General features: G+C 44.5%; 1 protein-coding gene across 4 annotated transcripts in view; it reads right to left on the bottom strand.

The window, feature by feature from the left end:
- spock1 (SPARC (osteonectin), cwcv and kazal like domains proteoglycan 1) overlaps positions 1–18,151 on the bottom strand; it is a 116,390-nt gene that overhangs the window by 7,517 nt on the left and 90,722 nt on the right. For all 4 annotated transcript variants that reach the window (XM_034231001.1, XM_034231002.1, XM_034231000.1 and 1 more), the window contains one exon: positions 17,562–17,682. In XM_034231001.1, coding sequence (XP_034086892.1) covers positions 17,562–17,682 — 121 coding nt within the window. The remainder of the gene's footprint in view (positions 1–17,561; positions 17,683–18,151) is intronic.

The following is an 18,151-nucleotide window of genomic DNA, read 5'->3' as shown; positions in this document are numbered from 1 at the left end:
CCACTTATCACTCCTGGCTGTACCTTCCTCAGTTTCTCCTAAACTTAAAGGAACCGCTTTGATATGCCACGCTCTTCCATTTCTTTCTCCCCCCAAATTGCTTTGAGTGCTTTATTTCCCATCTTTCCCCTCCCCATGGAGTCCAAAGATTGTGTCTGTTTTTCTCCTTGATATCCTCTGTCCCTCTCCCTCCACTTTTTTCACTTTTGTCTCCACTGCTCTCTCCATCTGTCCCTCTCAAGTCTCTCGGACTATGCAGTACGCCCAACAATGAGTCTCAATAGACCCCTCTTATCTCCCTCTCTCAGTTTGACCTAAATAGTTTTGGACGGGCCTGACACTGCTGCCCGTGTAAGGACTCCTTTTGTTGAGCAATGAAACAGAAAGCTGGAAATGAAACCATTCACGCACTGAAGGACACAACACACAGATAAAATGGCCTGTTAACCATTCCCCTCTTTCTCTCTCTCTCTCTCTGAGCCCCAGCAGGGTCAGGCAGGCTTAAAGATGTCAGACACACAGCCAAGATCAAAGTCACACCACGGGTAGTTACAGAGATTACACCGTTATGGCAGAACTCCATTTGATGTGTGACTCAACAAGTGATGTTGCTGCTGTCAGTAGAAATCAAGTGTCTCCTAGTAATTATATCAGACAACACTCACAAAGTTTAACTCAAGGAAAAAGTGGGTCATGCCATGGCTGGAGCCGCAGTCTTTTTTACGCTCGATCCTAAACCTAAAGTCACATTTGCTAATTATGGATTTTTTTGATGTAGTTTGGATGAATGTCTACTCAACATAAAGCACCAGGCATTATGTATCCATATTCATCTTCTCTCTAGACGGCAATCATGTTATTTTGGAAATGTTGTTCAGCTTTCTGTCCTCTAATTCTTAAGAAGTTAACCACATAAATGTTAAAATAGTTTTTGTTCTGCTTGTTTTTTCTCAATATTTTGTTGTAAAATCCTTATTGTTACCTTTGTATGTCTAAAATAATAGCAAGTGAAAATCAACCTGAAAAGTAAAATCCGTGCTTGGTATTCCTGCTCACGACTTACTAATATGTGATATAAATATATATATATATATATATTTTTATATTACAATACTGTATATTATATATTAACTTGTGATAACGGGGCTTCAATAGACATTGCTTCATTGTATTTTAGCAATCATGTTGCAAAAAGGAGATAAAGCATGCCACTAAATTAACATTTTGTCTGCAGGATTGTTCAAAGCCTTAGCCATTATTCATTTGACAAAATGTGTTTCTATTATGAATGAATTAGACTCTTATTATGCTTAATGAAGCCGTTGTTGAGTTTTGCAATGTTTTTAATTAATTTGGCTATTGTTCACTTTTTTTTCCCAAGGGCTTTTTAATGTTTTTCATTAATGAAAGGCCCAGAATGTCACTTAGCAGTGGTATGGAAGAGACTCTGTCAAATCATAACTGGAACAACTGGTTTGTTGAGAAAACAAAAGTTTGGCAGCTTCAAAGAAATGGAGGGCCTCTTGTGTTAGATTGGGTGATTTGTATGTGTTTGCAACTGTTGAATATAATGTAGACGGTGATATAAAATTGGCAGCCATGCGAAACAGTTGGAAGCCTTTGGCTAAGAGGTTGCCATTTAAGCATTTTAGATCTGAAATGAGAACCGGGGGTATCCTTAAACCAAACAACTACTTCATAATTGTTCCAATGGACCTGCTCACATGCACAGAGACAAAGTTCTCATTCATAACACTCCGTTCGATGTCTCACTTTGGGATGCGCCTCATCGCGGAGCAAACAGAAGCATCAATCTCATTACGCCAATCCTGATTGGCTGGTGATCTTGACGTCAGCGTCAGCGAATTCACCCCCTATAAGTAGCTTGCGCCACGATGCATGCGTCATTCAAACACCTCTTCTCGCTTCAGAGCACATCTCTATAGTAGCCGGACAAGCTTAACGGTCCACAGACTGAACCCAAATATAACCATTTCGGTCGACGGGCGCTCGCCGGCTACTCCTTCTGCTTTGCAGGAAGACGGTAATACTAACGCCAGTTAGTATTGAAATCGGCCTCGCCGTTCTCTTTCCCCGGAAAGTACGGTAGGTCTGATTTTTTCAAGCTAGCAACACACCTGTTGCTAGCTCGCTCCCTCACTATCGACACCACGGTAGCGAGGACGTTTTTTCTTTTCTCTTCCCCACGGAGGAGGAAAGGATTAAAGGAGCATACTGTCACACCAGTCAGTATTCTCCGGGAATAAAAGACCCACACCGTCCTTTTCTCCGGAATAAGGACAGGGTGGTAACACCTTTTTTCTCCCAACCTACCTGTTGAGAGCGGGTCCTCTCCACGCCACGAGGCGAACAAGATGGACGCCTCTCTCCCTCACACCAGAGGAGTCAGGGACTCGGTGGCTCGACTCTGCGGCTGCGGGTTGAAGATCTCGGGCACAGACACACACCAGGTCTGCTCGTCCTGCCTCGGGCTGGAACACGCCCGAGGCGCTATCGACAACCCCGGCTCGTGCGGACATTGTGTCCGCTTCACCGTGAAGAGCCTCCGCCGACGGCTAGCACGCCAAGCTAGCCTGTCGGAGCAGGACCCCCCCATGTCCACTGACCTGCCGGCCGGCAGTCAAGACGCGGGGGGCGTCCGCCGCAGAGAGTGAACCCCTCTCCGTGTCGGTCTGGGGCTCATTATCTGCGACGGCTGCAGAACCGGAATCCCGCGCCCTGGCAGGCAGGGACCCAGTGACGGCAAGACACGCGGGAACGGGACCCCACGCTTTACCGAGCTGGGGCTCCCGGTTAGACCTCACCATGGTCTCACCCGCGGAGGATGTCCTCGAGCTGGACTACGATGAGGAGGAAGAGGAGGCCTCGGTGTTCCTCCTGTCCGAGTCGGATGAACATGAAGAGGACATCTTCATGTCATCGGCTCAGGCTGCAAAGCCTGGAGCGAGGGCTGCTCTCCCGGGCGATAGCACACCAGCTTCGCCCTGTCTGAGCATGGACCTGCAGGCCGTGTGTAAACGCGCCGCGACCAGACTCGACATCCCGTGGCCTGAAATGGCCAAGGAGACCTCCAGGTCCCGCTACGAAGGGAAACATTTTCCCCAAGCAGCACGGACGAAGAGGCAACTCCTTCCGGTCTTCCCAGAGATGTTGGATGAGGTGTCGGTCTCGTGGAGAGACCGGCCCTTCAGCAACAAGGTCCCAATCCAGGGTGCCTCCTCCCTAGACTGTGACGGAATGGAGAAGCTCGGCCTGCTCCGCATACCGCTAACAGAACCGCTGGTGGCGGCCCACCTCCTACCGAGGATGGGCCCGTCACCAAGCAGGAACCCCACGCTGCCGGCAAAGTCGGACCGATTTCAGTCGACAATGACTGAACGGTTCTACAAAGCCGCAGCGTTGTCCGCCAGGGCCCTGAATGTGTCCTCGCTGCTAACCGCTTACAAGGCGGAGCTCTGCGAGGACCTGTCGGGTAACCCGGGGGCAGCCACTCTGGACGAGATGGCAGCGGTCACGGACATTTGTCTCCGTGTCCAACGCTGCGCCATCCAGGCCACGGGCAAGGCAATGGGGATCATGGTGGTGCAGGAAAGAGCGAGATGGCTCAACCTCACCAACCTCCCAGACCGGGAAAAGGAGGATGTGCTGGATATGCCCATCGTTCCCGAGGGAATTTTCGGCTCCGCTCTCGCCTCCATGCAAAGGAGGACGAGGCACTCCACCTCTGCCTCCCTCGAAGGGTCCAGCCGCTGCCTTCGCAGCAGCAGTCCTTCGCAGCAGCAGTCCTTCGCCCAAGCTGCCTCGAACCCTGCTCGGTTTAAAACACCGAAGACGCAGAGGTCGCAGCCCGCCCCGAGTCCCCAGCCCAGGCTGGAGACGAGGGCGAGCTGGCCTAGAAAATCTCCGGTTCCGGCTGCAGCTCAGGCGCAGCCAACCCAGAATTTCGGCCAGCAGTCGAGGATGAAGAAGCGAGCGGCGTGACAGCCCCTCCTTCTCCCCTCTGTGACAGAGCTGGAAGTCCACGGTTACCCAGCTCTAAATGTGTTCCCGCCGCCTCGAGAGATGCCTCAACACCATCCTCAAGTCCGCACATATGTCACACATTTGTTGATTTTTCTGTCGTAAAACATTTGCCGCTGACTCATCCAGGCTTCAGGCCGAGGGCGCAGATCAAAAAAATGAAAAGAAAAACAATAAAACCAATAAACAGCCCGTCAACTGTTCCCCTTCTGAGAGCAGCTACGGCATCTCTCAAAAGGCGGATTACAGGCGGGTCTGTGAAGGCACCACCGCCACGCGCATGCGCAGTGCCGGCTGGGGCTTTAAAGGCACCACCGTCACGCGCATGCGCAGTGCCGGCTGGGGCTTTAAAGGCACCACCACCACGCGCATGCGCAGTGCCGGCTGGAGCCGTAAGAGCACCACCGCCACACGCATGCGCTGTGTCGGTGGGGATTGTCGAAATGGGGCACCACAGTGCTCAGACACTGGAGGGCCCCATAACACAACAAATAGAGACTCAGAGGGGAAGAGACGTGACATCTCCACTGGCTCTAAGGAGCATGCAGTGGAAGATGCTCACATCATCTGCTTGGGTTTTCAAGACAGTTACACGGAGCTACAGACTCCAATTCGCTGTCACCCCCCCTCGCTTCTCAGGCATTCTGCATTCGCAGGCCCGAGGAGAGTCAGCCCATATTCTGAGAGAGAGATTCTCTCACTCCTAGAAAAGAGGGCTATATCTATTGTACCCGCCGAGCAGAGTCAGGGCGGCTTCTATTCCAAGTACTTTCTCGTTCCCAAACGGGGAGGGAACGGGATTCGGCCAATACTTGATTTGAGGGCTCTGAACAAATATCTAAGAAGATATAAGTTCAGAATGCTCACTCACACATCTCTGCTGCGGCTCGTGCGACAAGACGACTGGTTTACATCAGTCGACCTGAAAGATGCGTATTTTCACATCCCAGTATATTACCCACACAGGAAATATCTGAGATTCGCATTTCAGGGGATCTGTTATGAATACAGAGTACTCCCCTTCGGTCTGTCTCTCAGTCCAAGGGTGTTTGTACGATGTACGGAAACAGGGTATTCGCTTGGCGACCTACCTGGACGACCGGCTGCTTCTCGCACAGTCGGAGCAGGAGGCTGTTACGCAGACAAATGTCCTCGTAAAGCACCTGCTCAACCTGGGTTTCATAATAAACACAGAGAAGAACATGTTGTGCCCCGCGCAGACTATACTCTTCCTGGGTTTACACCTGAACTCGGTGCCCTTTTCAGCTCGCTTGTCAGCGGAAAGAGTGAAAGCTTTCAGAGCTTGTCTCGCTCTTTTCCAGCTGCGCAAACATGTTCTCTTCAGATCATGCCTGCGATTGCTTGGGGCTCAATGGCGTCAGCCATCCTGGTCGTACGACTGGGACGCTTACACATGAGGGAGTTTCAGCGCTGGGTGGCTGCCCTAAAACTAAACCCCGCGCGCCATGGTTACTGTGAAATGCGTAATGGCACTGCGCCACTGGCTGCACCCGACTTTTCTAGTACGAGGTGTGCCTATGGGTGCTGTCCTTTCACGGAAAGTGGTCACCACGGACGCATGTCTGACAGGTTGGGAGGTATTATGAAGGTCGCCCGGTGAGGGGTCTCTGGAGCAGAGATCTCCAGCGGGCGCACATAAATTACCTGGAGCTTTTAGCGGTGTTTCTCAACCTAAAACGCTTTCTGCCTTTCCTCAGGGGACATCACGTCCTCGTGAGGACAGACAATACGACCACAATATCGTATATTAACTGCCAAGGGGGTTTCTCTCCAGTTACACACACTGGCGGGCAAACTGATCCTATGGAGCGGTAGACGTCTCCTCTCTCTGAGAGCGACGCACGTACCGGGAGTGATGAACCTCGGGGCAGATCTACTGTCCAGAGGTATACCACTTTATGCAGACTGGACTCTACATCCAAGGATTGTGAGCCAGCTGTGGGTGCGTTACGGCAGAGCCGCGGTGGATCTGTTCGCATCGAAAGACAACGCTCAGTGTCAGCTGTTCTTTTCGATGCGCGATCTAAATGCACCGTTAGGCGTGGATGCACTCGCGCACGATTGGCCCCCGGGCCTTCTGTACGCGTTCCCACCCCTAGCTCTGATACCCCCAACTCTGGCCAGAGTGAGAGAGCAACGCCACACACTTATCCTGATAGCTCCGCACTGGCCAGCTATGTACTGGCTAGCGGAGATATATCAGCTGCTGTGCGGGCAGCCATGGCAGCTCCCACTACGCAGGGACATACTGTCCCAAGCGGGAGGGGCGATCTTTCACCCACACCCAGAGCGCTTGGCTCTATGGGCCTGGCCCGTGAGTGGTACAATCTGAATATAGTGTGACATGAAGCTGACCCTGGCAGCTGCCAAGTGAGCCAGTGGCACTCATGCACTATCTGTACAGTCTTCATGCACTCAGTTCGCCCCAGGGCAAACAGAGTGTGGTTGAAGGCCCAACCCTGCCTTTATCTTAAGGCGGTTGGTTCAGGTACCACATTTGACATTGAGGCATCCTCCCCGCCACTGTATTCCTCCGGGGAACAGCGGCCGGATTTGCCGTGTCTAGCCCGTGCTTTACGCACGTACAGGGACAGATCAAGGGTGCTTCGTCATAATGACCAACCCCTTGTGTCCTGGGCTAACCCTTATAAGGGCAAGCCTGTTACTAAGCAACGGCTCTCCCACTGGTTTGTGGAAGCAATTGCTTTGGGGCCCATACGAGTCAGAGTTAGCAGGCACCCTCGGGTCCGCGAGCTCTTTCGACTCAGGGTCTGGCTGCATCCTGGGCTCTGTCCAGGATGTCTCCCATCCAAGACATTGGTGCAGCGGCGAGCTGGTCCTCGCCGCTCACTTTTGTCCGCCTCTTAACAGGCTGGACGTTCTGCTCCCAGTGTGACTCAAGCAGTGCTGGGCACCTGGTTGAGTCAGAGCTCTACCTGTTAAGTTCTGGTTGGTTTGGTGATTTTCGAGATAAGCTCGTCTGACAATACGGGAGCTACAATTTCCCATGGTGAGACATCGAACGGAGTGTTATGAATGAGAACTATAGGTTACTTACGTAACCCCAGTTCTCAGAGTAACATGAAGTGAGATGTCTCACCAGACGGCCCTCCTTGCTATGGTGAAGCGAGAAGAGGTGCTTATTTTGAATGACGCATGCGTCGTAGCGCAAGCTACTTATAGGGGGTGAATTCCCTGACGTCAAGATCTCCAGCCAATCAGGATTGGCGTAATGAGATTGATGCTTCTGTTTGCTCCGCGATGAGGCGCATCCCATAGTGAGACATCTCACTTCATGTTACTCTGAGAACTGGGGTTACGTAAGTAACCTATAGATACAATGTGGAAGTTGCCAGATCTTAAGCTGTCAGCTCCACTTCCAACACAACACAGATTGTTTGACAGTGAGCTTTTACAAAGGATTGGGGCTGGTATTAGACATGCAGACACATCGGCTGCTTTCAGACCGGAGGAGAATAACAATCGATCAGAGCTGCAGGTCAAATATCAAACGCTGAATCATAGCTGGGAATTCTCCTTCCCTCTTACCGAGAACTTCCTCACTCCTGCTGTCTTTCACGTCTGCTAACTCAGATCACTAGAAACTGGCAGCCAAGAAAACCTGCAAGCCTTCAGTTTTTCACAGACTGACGTATACGTTTAAACTTTCATCTAAACATGGAAAAGTCAAGATTACCGAAGCCATCACACGAGATAAAACGTAGAAACAGGGTTTCAGCTACAGTTCTTACCAAAAAGAGAAGAATATAATAAGTTGTGTGTAAATGATGAACAGCTTACTTCTACTAAGTAAATGTGAAATATGCAGAATTTTATGGAAATGTATTAATCATTTTTTATCCAACCTTTTTTCATCACAGATAAAGCCCCTTGAAAACAAAGAGCTGTTTTACGTGACTGATAACCAAACGTGTCCTATTAAACAATACATGAAATCAAAGGGGATTTGGACAATTATTATGATTTATAACAAACCATTATATTAGCTCTCCAGACTCTAGCCTCCTCTTTTATTGGCACAAGTATGCAACAGAGTAGCTCCATCACCAGATGTTGTGGTTGTGACTGCTATTAGGAGGTGATGGAGTGCAACATTCCCGAATTACATTCAGTCACAATCCCTCCAGGCAGGTTAAGGTCATGAGAAAAGTGTGTCCTCCAGACTACTAATACATAACTTCCACCATCAGGAGACGTCAGGCTTTGTATCCATCCATGGGTCACCTTTATCATTTATAAATGATTCATTAAGTTTGTCATATAAAAGAGAAGGAGTGGCTCTAAATCCACTGACAGAGGAAAAGAGTGTGGTGATCACCTTGAGACAACAGGAGCGTGGTCTGATCAGATCAAGATGAAAGGCGGATGGGAAGGAAGAAAGGAGGGATGGGAGTCGGCCGAGTGGGGTGACACCTTTTTAACAAGGTAGCAGAAGGAGAAAGAATGGACACTCAGATAGCAGATATGGAGGAGATAGAAGGTCAGATCCATTAAAAAGATACAAGAGTGTGTTTCATTTTCTTTGCCTCAAGCTATCAGCTCTCCAGAACAATCTCACTGACGGTGAGCTAAGGTTAGCCGAGATAATGATCAGCAATACAGCATCTCACATACAGAGAGACAGGTTAGAGAGACAGGTACAGAGAGAGACGGAAAAAACATAACCCGTTCAAGTTTTAAGTTTAGGAGTAAGACTACTATTTTGTAAATGTAGGTATATGTATTGTATGAATTTAAGACATTTATTCTCATTCAACCATTACATTTGGATGTAGGTTCAGATTTAATTCAGGCCTATATTCAGCTAAAAATGTCGTTGTTGTTGTCCAAAAACAGTAACAAATGACCATTTCAAAAGTGATTATTTTGAGTGTTTTCTGCCGTGTCTCCAGCCAAATGCCTGGCAAAGGCTTTTTTAGACTTCTGCTATAAAGGAGTTAGGATTTAAAGGCTTTTACACCTGCGCTCTTCCCTAATGTGACATGCCCATGTGGGAGTAGATAGCGAAGACACTCTAGCAGTCTGGAGAAGAGGGCTAATAAGCAAAATAAGACCTGCACAAGTGGACTGAGGTATTGTAGTCCCTTTAATATGTGTAGCCACACCAGATTAACAGCCTAAATAAGTACATTTGCTGTGTTAGTATTTGGTATTTGGAGCAGTTTGCTTACAAATGAGACTAGATGCAGACTACAGGGTCACTTTATATCAGCCGAGTTTTGCTGCATGGTTGTTAATGTTGGATATATATTTTAGGTTAAAAGTAACTGCCAGTACTCGTGGTTCTGCAGCCATTAAACCACCAGTATAATGTCTTTTTTTTACCGTTTTCCTCGCTCGCCAATAGTCATTACACCCTGAATATATAATCTGAAACTGGCATCTTTACAAAAACACTGGTGACTACCGGAAGTCTCTGGTGTGACATTTGGATGCCACCCATCACAACCACAACACAGCAACTAAATACATTGTTTGTTTGAAATGCTTGAACATAAAAAACAATGCATCTTTTTTTCTTCTCGCGTGGACAGTCCCAAGAGGAAATACTAAAACAGCTTTACAGTCATTCTTCACTGTATTCAGCAATCTGGAAAAAATCCCTACGAAATTGGCATGTGTTAGGAGAGGATAGGAAGTGTGGAGGCAGAAGAGAGGCAAACACAATATGTCCTCCTGTGCACTCTCTGTGGAGCGCCGAGGCAGAATTTTCAGGAGAAATTACATTTAGCCTGGGATTTATCTCCATTCGGTCTCCTCCAGTTTGTTTTGTTTTTTGTCAACTATTATTGGTAATATAAAATATACACCTAGTATGGACTTTAGCCTTTACACATGATCACCAGCTGAATGGCTTTGTGTCAGCTAGTCATTATTTTATGTGAGAGAGTGACGATGTTCAGCCTCACAGCAGTGCTGCCTCGGGGGTTGAATGACTGATCAAATTAAATCTCAGTACCTCTTTGTCAACGTGTTAACCTTTGCTGCCAAACAGGCAAACATCATCAATGGATTTGTTATGCGCTAATCAGGTTTATGTGGTCATTTAGATGGATCTTATTTAGTCATTAAAATAAAGATTACACCAAATGTAGTAATCAGTAGATACAATTAACCAGTTTAGCCCTGAGCCTGTTTTTCAGGTCTCAGGCTCGAAAATGACATTCCCAGAACAAAGGACCATATCTTCCCTTCTAAAAGGGTTACATTAATAATCTTTTTTCTCAAAGTAATGATAAACCTGTGAGATGGATGTAGAAAAGTCAGAATCAATATAGATGTTTTTTTATTTTAAGGAAAATTCAGATTGAACATATTATTTAACTGTAAATTACAGTGTCCGTCCAAAAATTATTTTTTACTTATAGTGAAAACTACCCTTGGATGATGGGTTAGTAGACTAAAAGCTTTAGGAATCCAAAGTACAACATATAATAAGTACCCTGTATCAAGATTGATGCAAAAACAAGTGACATTTGACCTTTTTAGAGAGGTTTAGTAAAAAAAAAACTCTACCTCTGAGGTGATTTGGGTGGAAATGGGGGTTTTACCGTTTCTCTGGAACCTATTGGTCGATTTTGGTGATTGACATCTCTTTCTGACCGTTAGAGCCAATAGAATCGAAGGGGAAATCTCCCCACTCACACACAGTCTAAAACAAAAAGGTGGGGGCTTCGCGGACGCAGTTTTGCATGAGAGTGAATCTATAGCTCTAGCTCTGACATCTGAAAACCGAAAAGCAGGTTTATTGCTCATGGATTATCAGAAATCATTTCAAAGGGACACAGACACATTGGATTAACCTATGGATTAACTTCAGCAGCGTTTTTTTATCGTTTTAATGTAATTGAAGACCACTTTTGACCAGACTACGACACAGGTGAGCCTTGTTAGCGTTTTTAGCTACCTAGTGCCATATGTTTTGATGTCTGTTCTTGTTATTATCTCCGAGAGTTTGTATAATTGAGTGATATTGAAGGGTACCCCTCGATTCTGTGTCCCCTCACAATGTGAAACGATGGGTTGAGATGTGCAGCAAAGATACATAATAAGGTTTTGTGAGTGAATTTCGGTACAGTCATCTGTTAGCATTTTTCGCTCGTTGCTAATTCAGAGGCTCAGCGTTAGCATAGTGGGGTTTTTTTTTAGATTTTTTTTTAAATGATCAGTTAGATGAGTTTCTTCCCGTTACATGGACATAAAACATTCATAGTTTATTAATTGAACATGCCCTCGGAGACTGTTTCCTGCAAGATGTTGCAGGAGGGCCCCGGTACCGGGGTCTCTCGGGCTTAACAGGTTTTAACCTGCAACAGTTATTTCTTATTTTCTCATTATCTTCATTGTGTAATACATTTGTGCCATTTGACCAAACATTTTATTTAAGGAAAGTTTTAAAAAAAAATAATTCTCAGTTTTTTGTTTATAAAAAAGGGCAGCAAAATGTGAGAAATACAATAAAGTAGGGATGCACCGAATATTCGGCCACCGAAAATTATCGGCCGAAATGGTTAAAAAGGCCCTTTCGGCTTTCGGCCGAAAGGGTTTTAGCACCGAAAAAATATCACCGAATGTGAGAACAGGCTTACGTTGGTAACCTAACGTGTTGTTGTGATGACGTAATAAAGACGCGGCGACCATGCTCGCGGCTGGCTCACAGGGGGGGGGGGGGGGGGGGGGGGGGGGGGGGACATTGACCTTTGTCATCGAGATTGCCCTGAGCCTTTAACAAATCGTATTAAATAATCTGATGACAGACTGTAAACAGAATAGCTGACATTTTAACAAACTAAATACCTCAGTTTCCTCTAATCATTAACCCATGTTTGTATAATGTAGTTAACTCTGTGTGTTGCTGCTAGCATACATAACACCTGACGTGGAAACGTTACTCGTGGATGGGGCTACAGAGCTGCTAGAAAGACGGTCGAACTCGGTACATTCCTCCGTCTGCATGCGGTGCACTTTTGCTAAATGTTTAGACAAATTGCTCGTGCTTACATGCTAAACTCTTATTGCACTTATGGTAACAAGTATTCTCCACATCGAGACGGGTAAAGTTTAACCACACCTCGGAGCGCGTTCTCTCCGCCATCTCCGCAGTGTGCTCCGCTGCATGTAGCAGCTGCGTGTGTGTAAACTGCCCCGCCCCCTCGCACACAGACGGGGGAGAGAGATCTCATCTGATCGAAAATACATCATAGACGCATTTGTTGTCTTTGCATATTAGAAACGAGTTGGCGACACTAAGACTGCGATATAATGTTTTTTAGCAATAATACATGACATATATAAATGTACTGTATGCATTCAAAAGTGCTGAATAAATGTTTTATGGACCCATAATAGTGATTATTATTGAAGTTAAGTTTTGCCATAATCATGTCTATTTCCATAATCAGGTAGCTGAACAACATTGGTAAAAAATGTATACATTATATATATATATATTTCTATTAATAATTTTCGGCCTTTCGGCACTCGGTTTTCGGCCAACTGTTTCCTATTTTCGGTATCGGTTTCGGCCAAGAATTTCCCATTCGGTGCACCCCTACAATAAAGTGGAAGAGAAATGTAAACGCAACACTGCAAAAATCCTGCATTTGAGAGTAGAGAGAGAAAATGAATGAGCAACACACAGATTAGTGAGTGTGTGATGGATGGGACTGACAAACACGTGAATAATAAAGGTTATTATTTTGGTTGAAGCAAAGGTACTCACATTTTTTTATATTTGAAGTCTTCCATTCTGAATTCCACTCTCAAATCAAAAACAATATCCACACACAGATAAATTACACACTGCAGCACACACTTCACTGTACCAACATTGGGTGTGAGTGATAGAGACGTAAACACACAGATTCACCTACAAGCTGCTTGTGAAATACTTCCGTATACTTCCTCCTCAATTCCTATAAAAGAAGCTACTCTTCTTAAGGTGTCACATTTCTACCGTCTGTTGAATCTGAGATTTCTCTCACACACAGTAGTGGACAATATGACACTCATTAAATGTCTCAGTATGAGAGTCTGTATTTATGGCAGAGACTGCTGTATTATTCACTAATGTTTATTTTAAATAAATACAAATGATAATACTAATATGGGTAATATCTAAAAATGCATTGGTTAGTATTTCTCCTGCAGTTTCACAACGCTACATTAGAGACTCTTATAGTGAATAATAAATATGTTGAATGTGGTTGAATGGTCAAAAAGATCACATCCACGTATTTTCCTAAAAACTTTCCCCTAATGTTATGAGGTCTAGAAAATCTGTTAGGGCCTCAGCCATAGTCTATACCTCTCATATAGCCTTTCCTTGTGTGTGTGTTCCCTGCCCTCTTCTCCTGTGGTCTCCCTTTGTCTTCCATATACTGCATGTTGTCGTCCTCTGTGTTGGGTGTGGCTCTCCTACTCTGGAGCTCCAGCAGCTAGCACATACAGTAGATGCATTTCATAATGAAATAAACTGCAACACAATATCGACCTTTGGCTTTCCTCACAGTTAAAGATTGTTCTGTCTACCACAAATGGAGCCACACTCTTAGGAAGTATTTTTGCAGAACTCCTGTATTTGTGCTCCTGCGCAGGCACACATAAAATCAAAGTGGGCTTGAGCCCCTGCCCTTTTTCTTCCTCCTTTCCCCCCTTTTTAAAAAAATTTAAATAAATGAATATATATCTACTGCTGTTTGCGCACAGTTTCACTTTCCAAAAATATATTGATTGAATACAAAATAAAAACATCAGGTCGGGAGATTAGACTGTGAAGTTCGGATGCTCTCTCTACCCTCCCTCCCTCCACGTCTCGCGCACAGCGGTGCGGACATTGGCAGTCACTTCAGACAGACAGGTAGCAGCACCTCCCACCTTACAGTCCCATGTTATGCCGGCTTTTCTTGGCTTGTTTGAAGGTGAGTGGTGATGAACAAATGACTAAGCTGCCAGTGCCTCGAGATTACAGCCAATTAGCCAAAAGACAAAAACAAATATAGTTAACTAAGGTAGGCTACTAGCTAATGGATAAGTTAGCTCAAGGTTTAGTTAAGACAATGTATCATGGGCATACAGGCTAATGTAGCCTACTGTACTTAGGGAGACACTACAGGTGAATACAGTAACATTTGTATCTAATAACGTCATCACAATCGCCACATTGATATGCAAATTAGGCGTTAACTAGTACACTAGTAATAAAGTAGCCTACTATCTTATCTCTTATCTGAATTAAAATGGGCTAATTTGCATGCAGTTACCAAGGCATTGCAGGTGAAAAGGATAAAACAAAAAACAAACAAAAACACATCACCTCACAACTTCCCCAGATAGTTACTTACGTCAAGTCAGAAATGTTATGTTTAAATATGCAGATTAGCTTTAAATCTATAGATGAAAGACATGGTAGTAAAACAAACACCATTTATATATGTTTCTAGGAAGTTTTATTTATATTAGAGTGAAAGAAAACATGGAAGCAAAATAGACCAAAATAACAAAATGTACAAGTACATGAAAAAACAATCTTTTTGCCTGTAATGTCTTAAACAGTAACTTCATAATTTTGATTGTTGGCTGCTCATTTAATAACGATTCATTTTACTAGTTTGTTGTCTGGTCTTGTGCGTAGTGAATACTAAAGAAGACCATTGTCTCTGTGTTAGCTGATTATTTTGTAGAATTCTGTTGAGTATTAAACAATTGCGTGAGTGTGAGGGTATAATTAATTGATCAGTAAGTCAGAGATGTGCAACTATATTTAACTTTTTGTTTTACATTTTTTTTAAATAAATGATTGTGGGAAGTGCCCTTTTTCTCACTTGAGCTCCCGCCCCCCAAAATGTCTGTGCACGTCCCTACTCCTGCGTTAACACTCTGTTCCCTGTGCTAAGTCTTTATCTCTGCCTGCCAGTCTCCGTCCTGGATTCCCAGTCTCCTGCCTGTTCACTCCCAGCTCCTCGTGTCTGTCAATCCAGACCCTGGATCAGCCCCAAAAACTCTCTCCGTCTGCCTACCCTGAAAACCAAGTTTGCTATAAACCTTTTTGAACTGTCGGTGTGCTGCACTCAATAATCAACTTGATAAATTATACATTTAAACTTTTACTTCTGAAGAATAAAGCATGTTGAAAAATGTAGCTGCGTCCGAAATTTATTTGAATATAGTATGTGAAAGTGACAGTTGTGAGACACCGTCAGAAATAAATAAGCACAAGAAATCCGAAATGTACCTCTCACTAGAAATTACATGTAAACTAATGACGCTTTATAAAATAAACAGTAGATAGTTAGTGATTTATTTCCAACAGAGTCTTGACTAAAATCTCATCAGATGCATCAACGACCTGCTCTGACTTCACTGGTTCGTTTTAACTGCTTCTTTTTTCAGTGTTGAATAAACGGCAAAGACAAAATATTGGTATTCAATCTTTGTTTGCCTGAATTAATGTATTAAATTGTACTGCGATGGCACTGATAATAATGTGAATAATTATAATAGGAGTTAATAATAAAACAAGATGATAATGTATATGAATATATACAAGCTCAGTGAGCTCCTTGGCCTTACTCTTTCTTGAATTAAACAGTTATTATAGTTATACAGTAATTAGATTAGTTCTGGATTATCTCTCCTGATGTCAACTCACAATGACACTTACCTCATCTGCCCTCCATGCAGATGAGGTACACACACACACACACACACACACACACACACACACACACACACACACACACACACACACACACACACACACACACACACACACACACACACACACACACACACACACACACACACACACACACACACACACACACACACACACACACACACACACACACCACTTCAGGGGACATTACATTGACTTACATGCATTTTCTGGAGATTTATCCTAACCTTAACCATAACCAACACATGCCTAACCCTAACCCTAAACCTAACCAAGTCTTCACCCTAAAATGAATGATTCCCCTCATGGGGACCTCCATTTTGTCCCCATAAGGGAGGCGAGTCCCCACACGTGACTAAACAGATTTAGGTCCCCACAAGTATAGTAATGCTAGACCACACACACAGACAGACACACACACACACACACACGCACGCACACGTTGATAAAAACCTCCTGTGGCTTGTAAATAAAACAGCCCTGTGTACTGTAAAAGGGATGAAACTCTTTGCAGATGCAGGTGCTTGGTAGGAATGTGCAGACCCTGTTTGAACCCAGCTATCAGTAAACACACAGTGATTGCATATACGAAACTGTTGCAATCTTTTGGCTGTTACCATAGAAACACAATCTGACATGCACAAAATGTTTTCCTCACCTACTGCCATCTCCATCTGTTTACCATTTGGTGTTGCTGATCTAATGAGAGATTCTATCATCCCTGCTATGGTGGTGGAAAGTGTAGAGACACCATTGAGAAGAAGATAAATCCAGGGAGAGAGAGGAAAATAAGAAATGACTAAGTTTAAACAGAAAACGTACTGAAAAGAGTAAAAGCAGAGAGTCTGATAGGGAAACGTGTAATGCTGTATTTTGATGTTGTTAAAAATCTGTAAATAGATTATTATTCTATTCATCCACTCCCAGAGTCAATTCCTCAGCAAATGTAACACATCATTATAGTTGCTATTGAAAAAACCTGGGAGGGATAAATAAAGTTGATAAAACACGTCTCCGTTACAGCATCACTCGCTAAATGTTACCCTTTACTCGTCATTTTGATGACGAGTGATGATTTATCCGATGTGGATCATTTTTAGTCCTAATCAAAAAGTGATTAGAAAAGATTTGTGATGGACACGCACTCACACAAAGTAAAACCATCCCAGTAGAGGAAATGTGTAATGATAACAATCCATCCTTTTCTACTGAGCTTTACGTTAGATTGCATTTCTCCTCTAGAATCTTTCCATTCATCTGCTGAAATCCTGTTTTCATGACAAACAATAAGACACACACACTCACTCCATCACTGCCCCCTGTAGCTGTCAGAAAACGGGTGGGGGTGAAGGGATGGAAGGGGAAGAAAATAACACGAGTGAGGGGAAAAGGAATGAAATAATTTGAAGGATTACCACGGTATGTGTGTGTGTGTGTGTGTGTGTGTGTGTGTGTGTGTGTGTGTGTGTGTGTGTGTGTGTGTGTGTGTGTGTGTGTGTGTGTGTGTGTGTGTGTGTGTGTGTGTGTGTGTGTGTGTGTGTGTGTGTGTGGTGTAGTAATAACTGTCTTTATCTGAGAAATCCATCTGAACCAGAAGTGACTGACAAGCTCTCCACAGCTGACATGGAGACCAAGAAGAGAAGCTATGTAACAGCCTAAATGACAAGCATTCAACATAAATCGACACCTTTTGCTATGTGTGAAGTCCAAAGGATTGTGAAAGAGTTGGCCTATATCTAAACAAAAAGCAACTACATATCTAAATAGTTTATTTCATTGAGCTGAGAGCTCCAGTACTCACCAGCCTTATTGTTCCTATGTGCTGGTTTGCTGTGCTCCTGACCAGGCAGACAGGGACACAGCCCGTCACACTTCACTGAGACCGTCTTCCCAGAGAGGCAGCCCTGGAACTCCAACTTACACTGTAGAAAAAACACAACAGATTCATGAGTAATGAAGGTTTATTCAAGTTTCTCGAGGGCTGGAAACTCAGCATAAAGACACACATCGTCAGTATACTTGTCTTGAGGACTTGGCCTGTAACCTGTGTCCAGATTTTGTTTTCATGGTCATCATGCATTGGAGGTGATGGAAAACTACCTTCGTTGAGTTTCAGAGTTGAAATGGTAATTGCTCTGACCACACCAGATCAAAATATTGTTTTCTTTCCCCTTTGATGGATCTTGCACTCAGCTAAAAACACCTGCAATTTTGCAGCCTAAAATGACCAGGGATTGAAGGTCTTATAAATAAGTACTTTTGCATTTATAATAATTATTTGCTGCCCGCTGCTTCGTTTTATAGTTATATAGTTTCATTTTTCAGACCTGGAAGTTGCTACTTTTTAAATTATAGTAATAAACTCCACCTTGCCATTGGCTAAAAGTCAGG

This window comes from Gymnodraco acuticeps, unplaced genomic scaffold (assembly GCF_902827175.1).
Source record: "Gymnodraco acuticeps unplaced genomic scaffold, fGymAcu1.1, whole genome shotgun sequence".
Taxonomy (NCBI): domain Eukaryota; kingdom Metazoa; phylum Chordata; class Actinopteri; order Perciformes; family Bathydraconidae; genus Gymnodraco; species Gymnodraco acuticeps.
The sequence above is the reverse complement of the archived record's forward strand: the minus strand, read 5'-3'. Positions and strand labels throughout refer to the sequence as shown.